This window comes from Teleopsis dalmanni, chromosome 1, assembly GCF_002237135.1.
Source record: "Teleopsis dalmanni isolate 2A chromosome 1, ASM223713v2, whole genome shotgun sequence".
Lineage (NCBI taxonomy): Eukaryota > Metazoa > Arthropoda > Insecta > Diptera > Diopsidae > Teleopsis > Teleopsis dalmanni.
The window spans coordinates 70,697,653-70,707,240 of NC_051846.1; the positions used below are offsets into that span (position 1 = coordinate 70,697,653).

A 9,588-nucleotide genomic window follows, 5' to 3' on the forward strand; every position below is an offset into this window, starting at 1 on the left:
AATCACTAGGCGCTGACGTATTTTTCAACCGCTTATCTTCCGCACACTCTGCTACTGTTTTTCCAACTGTTGTCTTGGGGTCAGACAATTTCTTACTATGAACATCGTCCATTCTTTGTGCGATATTACCAGTGTCATGCTTTTGCCTTAGTCCTACTACTTGTGATAAAGACAGTGGCTTGGTGACATATGATCTTTGTAACTGATTTACCGGAATTTTGCTGGCTTCTGCTATAGCTGCTGTCCGTATTATAGAACCACAAAGTACTTTGCTAGCGCACAAAAATTTATATTGTGCCATTATTTTGAAATTACGTAAAAATTTTTTAATTCGAATGTAAAAATGTTTCCAAAAAGTTTAAGGATAAAATTTTGAATTTTGAGTAACTATTTTCAAATTTTATAAAAAAAAGTTCTGTATTTATACTTATTAATATATATCAAAATATGACTACTATGATTTTTTTCGAAATATTTCTATAATTTAATTATGACAAAGAGTAGTAAATTTACAAATCATAGCACTATATCAACGAATTATAAACTAACTGACAAAAAATCTTTGGAATGAGCCAACTTCGTTGGCTTAGTTCATAATGATAATCAAAACGTCAGTGTTTTAGTCAAAGCTGTAGGATAGTCAATATTTTACACGATTTCTATTATTGAGTATATTATGTTGAAGCTATTTGAGCTAGTGCACTTGAGCACTTTACTAACTCGAGGTATCTTCAAAACCCCTTTTTACGCCTTGACTGCATTAATGTTTATCACTTCATCAGACTAAGCAATAATTGACCTTAGATCTGCATACCTTCCCGAGGAGCCTGTAACCATTCTGAGATTCGATAACGCGGTGTTGGTAAGTCTGTCAGCTTTCGCAAATAATTTCAGGGCTCTATCCTTTATGTATTTTTTAATCGGATTAATGTTGAGGTTTCTGAGGATGTCATTCGTCCTAATGTACCATCGTAACTTGAAAAATCCTCTCAAAAATAGAAATTGAGTTTAATGTGCTTAAGACAGATGATCAGAACGTCAGTATTTAAGTCAGTATTAAATTAGAGTATTAAATTAAAGTCAGCGATGAGTTGTGTGTAGTTAATGAACTAGTTGTTAGTCGCCTAGGGACTCCAACGTCAATAATAATCTGTTATAACCAAATAAATATTTTTTTTTATCAATCTCTTGCAATGTATATTTTCTTAAAGATATGGTAAATAAAATGCTTTAATATTTCGAATTTTAAAATTTTTGTTGTAAGAATTAACTTATTATATAAAGAATTCTTTAAAAGTGTTAGGTTAGGTTAAGTTTAAGAGGCAGTCTTGTAAACAAAAAGCTTCTTTGTGTACATATAGTGGCCCATTGTAATACTTTGCATGAAACATCATTTGTACACCAAAACTGAAGAACCACCTTATAGTAGAGGTTGAAGGCATGTAGTACATCTCTGTTTCAGAAAGCATGACTCCCCTATTGAAGTAAAAACGAAACAACCTGATGAGTCGTTAAATTTAGTTATGTTCTTTATTTTAAAGGATAACAACTATATCCTTTTCTCATGTCTGTTAAAAAAAGTGCCCGAAAGATTTTGAATCTTCTTGTAGCCAATGATGGGCACTGATACATTCAGTAAAGTATCGTTTCCTTTTTTTTTTTTGCTAATCAATAACGTTGACACAAGTGGTTAGAGAACGAGTCTTGTTGTATATTTTCTTATTACCCTAGCCTACTACCACCGATACCTTGGTATTGAGTTTATTTTGCTTTAGCTGAATTAGCCGACTGGTCTTACCGAATTTTGTACCAGGTGAGTTTTGTGTTCTGACAAGAATTTTCATCTATACAGGATTTCATTGCCAATGTGTGAGATAGTACAGGTTATTATATAACGATTTCATTGTAATATAATGGTTGGAAGAATTTATATATGGTTTTCTGTTAAGTTGTTAAATAATGTATTGTTTATTAGAAACAAATTTTAATATTTAATATGTATGCAATACCGCGACGTTTAAAGGATTTTATACATTTATCATATAACAGTTATAGAAAATTGCTATAGTTTTTCAGATGTTTTTTTTAACCCGTTTAGTTCTACCATCTTTCTGAATACTGAAACCAAAGTGAGAGTAGTGAGTATTATTAGGGCATCATTTACAAGTTGGTCTGTGTCGTAGACCTAACAGACGTTTTATAAAGGTTATTTCATAACATATGACGGGAGTAATCACTCAAAAACCAAGAGTATTACACCTCAAGATGCGAACCGATAATCTTTCATATTAATTACTTTTTGATGGAATAAACATTGATTAATCCACAAAGCTACAAAGTCCTTTTTTATTTTCGATATTTTTTCAACAATTTAAACGTATAAATCAGCACTTAAAACTCACAATGATTGATTGAAAAAAGTAACTAAATAGAAGTAAATTTTTTTACTTCTACTTTATTTTGTTTTTAAAATTTTTTTGCATACATTCTGTTTTTGATTCTTTATATCCACTTTTTGATTAAAAATATTTAGGGGAATTGTTGCAATAAAGATTCTATAATCTTAGCTAGAAAGACATCCAAAAGTCTTGAACTATCCTGTGACAAAAGGGATCTCCTGGTTGAATCAGGTACAACGGGTGCAGTAGTAGACGATTCTGGAGAAGGCTGAGGCGGAGGGAGCTCTTCGGTTTGTGGTGAAGGAAGTGCTGCAACAGCACAAACTGCACAAATCAAAACTAACAAAAGATAATGTGGAAAAATTAAATAATTTTAAGGAAATGTTAATAAATTACTTACAGAAAACTAGTATTTTTACTCTGCTGGAAAACATCTCGTAATTATTTTTTAAAGTTACTCAAAAGATGATTTAGGTGAACTTAAGCTAAAATATTGCTTGCAGTACTGAACTGAATAATAAAAAGAATTTTAATTTATAACGAAAACTTGCAGTTTACATTTCATTTCGGAAAATATTTGCAGTTGTCATATCTGCTGACTGGCATATTTAATCCAATCTAAAGCAAATAATTTTGAACTCCATGAACTCTTCTACGTGTTCTCATGGAACTGATTTTGGCACAGACTTTAGATTCACCAAATTCGGGTCTCATTTCTTAGAATATTTGGGTTTGTTTGCGCTATGAATAATGAAATAATAATTTAATATTTTATCTTTTTTAATTTATTTTTAAAAAATGTTAGTAGTTATATTTAAAAATATTTGCTGTATTTCTGATTAGCAAAATAAATAATTTATTTTGCGGATATTTTGATATCGCAGATAATGTCACTACCACAAGATCTTGTGATGCTGGTCTGCGGTAAAAACTAAAACTTTTGAGTTTGTATAAAAAGCGAACTATCGAGCGGAAGAGCATTAAAGCTAAAAGTGCGTGTTACGCTTACTTTTCATTCATAAAAATCGTTTAAGAATTACTAAAATACTCAAAATGTTTGCACGCGGTTTAATTTTGCCTTGTGAGTTGTGAGATTTTATTTAAATGTTTTTCTAAATAAATAATTATAAATTTTAGTCCTAGCTTTGATGGCTGTGGCTTTTATGTGCTCTGCAGTACCCGCTTCTGCAGCTGTTGTTAAGCCAGCCGAGAAGGTAAAACCAACTGAACCAGCTGCTCCGGCTGAACCAACTAAACCGGCCGCTCCGGCTGAACCCGTTGAAACAGAACCTGTGGAACCAGTTGAACCCGTGGAAGCAGAACCTGTTGAAGTAGAACCCCCCACAGCACCAATACTACCAAATCCTTTGCTCTCGAAAATTGTATCCGAATGGTTAGCCTTTATTTCAAATCGTCCAAGTGCTTAAGTTACAATATGTAACTTCATTAAAAAGTTTAAATCATTTGCATTGTTAATACATAAACGAATAAATATTCACTTAACTGTTGTAAATTATATTGTGAGTGCTTTTAAGTTTCTGAATTACAAAAAGTGAAAAATTTTTACTAAACATTTCCCCAGTAAAGCAGATCTGAACTCGGTCATGAGTTGCATGATTTTTTACTAAACACTTTTCATAAACTCGATGATGAGATGCGTGAGATAACATCACAACATGCGTTACCATCTGTCTAAAATAGGTTTATTTGAGATGAAAGATTGTATTCACTTCCTGTAAGAGGAAATGTAATCACATTTCTTGTGATTGTTCGCTGTGCTTCAAAATGGATGCTTACATCCGTGTTTTTTAACTATCTATCTCTCTAAGTAATGTTCTTTGTTATTTCTGTAAAGCAGTTTATAATATTTTATTTATTTAAAATCACTTAATACGCATAATGAACAACTGAATCTCGAGTGCGACAAATTATTTTCATTTCCGGTATATGAAGAATATTTTACGGGCAATCAATATAATAAACTCATCAAGAAATATTATAGAACTATGTAAATCGATATCTGTAACAACAAGATCGGTTTTTAGTGTGAAGTTATTTAACTAAAATATATATATTTTATGATTGTATTTCTATTTTAATTTGAAAGGAAGACACCCAATTCCTTTCTTTGCTGAAAAATTTTTATACAACGTAACTTCTCGTAACCGGACATTCACCATCGCAGTGTTTTTGTCCGGTTATGGGAGATGTCCGCTTATGGAAGGGAGTATAAAAAAATTAAACATTTCTGTCTATTTGAAGAAAACTGTCGAAGTCGTTTGCCTAATCTAGTCCTTCGTGAAATTTAGCATAGATTGCGATCGGAATATTATCTTCAGCATCAAAATCGCTAAGACTTTTATCAATTGAAAATCCTGCTTTACGGAACAATTTTGGATTGTTGTTGTTTCTATTTTATCCCAAGATGCTTTGAGAAAAGAAACAGCTTCAAACACATTATAACATAATAGATTTAGACAGCTCTGAAGCTAACTTTGTGGTATCAATTTCACGTAACAAGTGTTTTAGAATTAAGTTCCTATAAAAATTTTTAGAATTTTGGATTGCCCCTTGATCAAGTGGTTGGCTTGCTGCCGTTGTGTTTGCAGAAAAAAAAACAATATTTATATTAGTTTAGTTTAATTCCCTTGGATGACATGCTGAATTGTCCAAAAAAAAAAAAAGAATTTTCCGATTCTATTTTCTCATTGAACTGCTACAACCATTCGTTTATTACTTCTCGAGTCATCCATGCTTTTTTATTAGATTTCCAATTCACTGGCTGTTCCGTGATAAGCATATGTTTAAATGGTAGAGGGTGGGATGCTTTAGCTATAACTAAAAGCAGCTCTATATCTCTAACCATGTTTGAAAAATTGTGCGTAAGAAAAACCCGATTTTTTGGGCTATTTTAATCGAAGTAATTATAAATCATACCTACAAAGTTAATTATTGGTCACTAAAATAAATAATTTTTTACGTAAATGCAAATAGAATTTGTATTATGAGAAACTGCATATTTTTAAAAAACTTCGGTAATTTTTTTTGAATTTTGTCCGTTTATGAGATATTTTTTTAAACAAATAGGTTTAAAATGTAGTATCCGCATCCTGTTATTAGAGCGTTCGGTTATTGAAATGATATTTGTATGAAAGAAATAATGAAATTGCTATGTCCACAAAATTTGTCCGGCTATTGAAACTGTCCGGTTAAAAGAACTGTCCGTTATGAGGAATTTCACTGTATATGTAGTGAATGTAGGCTTAACGAATACTATTATATATTTTGTCGAGACATTTCTAATTAATAACTAACTCTTACACTAGTTTATATAGGAAGAGCAGAAATCGGCAAGATGGGCTTATAAGCAGAAAGCGGCAGTTGTGCTAGTAGAACTTGAAGTTAATGGACTATTACGGTTTAAGTAACTTTAAAGTGATTTAACAATATTGCATGTCATTACGCTGAGGCGGGTAACTAAAAGTCTTTTTCCTTGCTAGATATAGAAAGCAGTTTGATAACCTAGATAGATCCATTTCAGGTAACAATATGTACAGTCTGCTTTGAAGCGGATGAAACCATTAGACACATTATCCGTGACTGTGCAGTTTACATCTGGACCAGGAAAAGTTTAATAGGCTGGGAGTTGTTATTCGCGTTTGATGATAAGTTGTCATTTATAGCTAATATTTTGGATTTAATTTCAAATGCCGAAATGTCTTCTATTCCATTAGGTTTGGTTCACTATTCAATTAGTTAGCAGTTCACTGTATTGCTGCGCTAAGTTCCTACGGCTAATATTTAAAATGGCTAATGTGTTCTATGAAGTAAGTTTTGTTATCAACTTGTTGTCCTGAAAAATGGCGCCTGGGTTAGACAAATTAACTGGGTATTGCAGCTTGAGAGTCTGAATACATATTCATTTACACTCCTTTAAGACATTTAAGAAAGTTCAGCGAATCGCATATCTTGATACAAACAATGTTCGTTTGAAAAATAGTAGACCTAGCAGACAGGTTTGTTTTTTATAACTAAAAACTGTCATAGCGCATTTGTATTTACTTTTGCCAGTATTAACATAACGAAAGCAATGGTCAGGTCTCTCATATTATGGGAAATATCTATATATTTAATAGCTACTACATATATCGGAATTACTCATTATACAAAAGTTAATGTTTAATGCTTTTGGCTATTATAAGAATAGATAAACAAAAATAAATCAAAGCCGTTGCTATGATCACGTTCATATTTTCTCTTAGTAAACTTGCTCATAGATCACATTAAAAACTCAATTTTTATTACTCTTATGAAGTAGATTTCTATATTATATCTATATAAGTAAATTTTTTTATTAGATTATTACACGTATAGTTCATTTTACATGTGCAAGAATTACTAAGCAATATTTTAGACAATCCTTTTAACTGGTTGTGCTGATTATATGATAGGAGGACTTTCATTCTGAAAAAAATCTATAAAATAATTAAAGTTTTCGTATTGTTAATACAAACATATGAAAAGTTTTCAACACATTTATTTTAATTAAAAATATAAAATTCTGTGAATTAACAGTACTTAACTGCTTCAGTAGAATTGCAATTCAGTTGCAAATTAAGGATAACAAAGTTTCTAATTGGCCACGACATGTTACGGACTAAATGAAATTTTATCATAATACTATAGGAGTAGTACATTCCAACAGGAAGGCAATCTTCAAAACAGCAATCAATGATTAAAATATTACTGATATTTCAATGATAATTACTTCGAAATTATTTTTTATAATGTATATACATATCATACCTAACCTAAACTAGTGTGTTTGCACCATGTTGGCTGTAGATTATATTGTTAATGGAGGATCTATCCCTTAATCTGTCCTTCTTCTTTGTATATGTCACTGATATATATATGTATATATAAATATATACACATGTATAAATAACATTGTATTATATTATATCATATATATATACATTATATTATAAGATTATGTCATTGTATATCTGACAAATAAAACAATGTGTTGTCAAACACCACTTACTTACTTGATATTTAAAGGCACGTTTCAGTGAGGTCCAGTTGAATATGTGTTTAGGTAGACTCGAAAAAATTAAAAAATGCCTTATATACAAGTTCCATAAGAATGTTAATAAATATATTTTTGCAAACTTTCCACGTGTCCTTTCTAACAGACTGCCCACTTAGTTTTTTAATAAAGAGAAAAAAAATTTCAAATGCCATAACTGCTATTCCGATTAGATCAATGAACCAATTATCAAACTAAACGAATTAAAAAAAAATCAATATCGAAGATATTAAACATTAAATTTTCTACTAACTTCTACGGTTCTGTAAAAAACCAGCATATAAAGAACAGAAACACTAAAAGCCTTCCTATACTGACCCCAAGTATAGACACTCCTGTATCGATGTGTGAGTAAGTCTTCGAATCTTCTCATGTAAACTATCTAAACATAAAGACATTTCTTGTTGTTATAGGGACATTTCAAAGTAAAGTAAAGTAAAGTAAAGATACTTACTAATGACAACATAGACGCAAACAAGGAATATAAATAGATTGCTACCTTCAAATACTTTAAAATATCCAAAATGGAGGCGTGGGAATTTTCTCCTAAAGTTTGCTTGTAAAAATTAGTCATTAAACCCAAATTTTCGATGTGGTATTTTCTGCATAAACGGAATTGCAAGTACGGGCGGTATTCCAAGATGTTGCAAATGTGTTGTCCAAACATAATTAAACACCAAATCTATCTGTATGTTAGATATATACAAAACTAAAATTTGATGAGTTGAACATTACAAAACAAAAGAAAATTTATATAAATAAAAATTCATTGCATTTATTCGACAATTCAATCCATAAGTCCAAAATATTGGACTACTTTGATGAAATATTTTATAATTTCAATACAGAGGTAAATAAATACAGAAGATTTATTGTACATCTCTCTATTAGTATAAAGTAATCCAATAAATCTTCTCTAACCTTGTTGGCTTTAAACACTCAAGAATTTTGGCTGGATTTAGCATTTAGTTTTGGGTTATGTTTTGAATTTTGAGCATTGCTCTGTGCCGCTTTATCTGAATTTAGTATACCAGCAAAATTTATACGGCTAAGTAAAATGACGTTGAGCAGCATTACTAGCTCCGTTAAAATCGGGAAGAACCTCTCCGAGCCGTGCGATACCAAACGAGGTTTCAGAAAGGGTGTCGTGTGACTACTTTAATCTAATGTTGGAAATGATCATCTGAGCAGTAGATTATAACCGTACTGGCATAATGTTCTACAAAATCGTAATATTTGTGGCGTATGTCAATAATATTCATATCATCGCGTGAGTGTCAGTGCAGCATTTTCCAACTTAGAATTACAAACGAAGCAAATGGGTCTTTTGGTTAACAAAACAAAGTACTTTCTGTAAACAAACAAATCTCCTGAGTGTCTGAGGACCCACGTCCTGTTGACAGTTATAAGTTCGAAGTTGTGAAAAACTTTGTTTATCTCAAAACCAGCGTAAACACCAAAAATGATGAAAGCCTAGAGATCCAACGAAGAATCATTTTTCCCAACAGATGTTACTTCGGGCTAAGTAGGTAAATGAGAAATAAAGTCCTCTTTCAACAAACAAAAATTACACTCTACAAGCCTCCTATCAAGACTGTTCTGCTGTATGGTCTAGAAGTTAAGAGCACATTTGTAATCGATGATGAGAAAGCGTTATTAGTATTGGACAGAAAAATTCTTAGGCAACGATTTTCGAATAAAATGTAACTATGAGCTGTATGAGCTATCGATGAATGGAGAGTACACGGCGTGGCCATAGACGACTCACGTCAATAATGCCTAACTAAGTTAGTAAGTTTTGGGCTGGTATTAGTTATATTCTCAGGTATATTTGTATCAGTGTAAATCATTCTGCTGGTATATGCTTTGACAACTTAGATTTATTATTGCAGTATCTGCTTTGCGGTTTGGAGCAGTTTTTATGCTGATCATAAATACTATTTTGTGCTTATAATTGGTCCCCTACTTCCGTATCATTGTATTATTATTATTACTAAAAAAAATTATGTGCGGTTTAGAATGAGGTTGCTGTGAGTAAACTTTATAGCCAGGCCTGGTTCGCTTGATTCCGTTCCGGAAATTTCTATGTCAGAGATG

The 9,588-nt window shown here is 31.5% G+C and overlaps 2 protein-coding genes across 2 annotated transcripts; one reads left to right on the plus strand and one right to left on the minus strand.

The window, feature by feature from the left end:
- Positions 1 to 3,399: 3,399 nt before the first annotated feature.
- LOC119684475 (amelogenin-like) lies at positions 3,400 to 3,826 on the plus strand. Its single transcript, XM_038098523.1, has 2 exons — positions 3,400 to 3,480; positions 3,537 to 3,826. Exons 1-2 carry the CDS (start codon positions 3,453 to 3,455, stop codon positions 3,824 to 3,826), a joined length of 318 nt encoding a protein of 105 aa, XP_037954451.1. The 5' UTR covers positions 3,400 to 3,452.
- A 3,628-nt stretch (positions 3,827 to 7,454) lies between these two features.
- LOC119673195 lies at positions 7,455 to 8,215 on the minus strand. The gene is made up of 3 exons (XM_038084431.1): positions 7,946 to 8,215; positions 7,745 to 7,873; positions 7,455 to 7,685 (listed from the first exon to the last, which is right to left on the minus strand). Exons 1-3 carry the CDS (start codon positions 8,156 to 8,158, stop codon positions 7,497 to 7,499), a joined length of 531 nt encoding a protein of 176 aa, XP_037940359.1. The 5' UTR covers positions 8,159 to 8,215; the 3' UTR covers positions 7,455 to 7,496.
- Between the last annotated feature and the right edge of the window lie 1,373 nt (positions 8,216 to 9,588).

Bases quoted from the DNA above. Each gene is read 5' to 3' on its own strand.
- LOC119684475 (XM_038098523.1), top strand. From the start codon at position 3,453: ATGTTTGCACGCGGTTTAATTTTGCCTT. The intron at 3,481-3,536 runs GTGAGTTGTGAG...TATAAATTTTAG, and splicing joins ACGCGGTTTAATTTTGCCTT to TCCTAGCTTTGATGGCTGTG.
- LOC119673195 (XM_038084431.1), bottom strand. From the start codon at position 8,158: ATGTTTGGACAACACATTTGCAACATCTTGGAATACCGCCCGTACTTG. The intron at 7,874-7,945 runs GTAAGTATCTTT...CTTTATGTTTAG, and splicing joins TTGCGTCTATGTTGTCATTA to ATAGTTTACATGAGAAGATT. The intron at 7,686-7,744 runs GTTAGTAGAAAA...TAATTCGTTTAG, and splicing joins TTTTTTACAGAACCGTAGAA to TTTGATAATTGGTTCATTGA.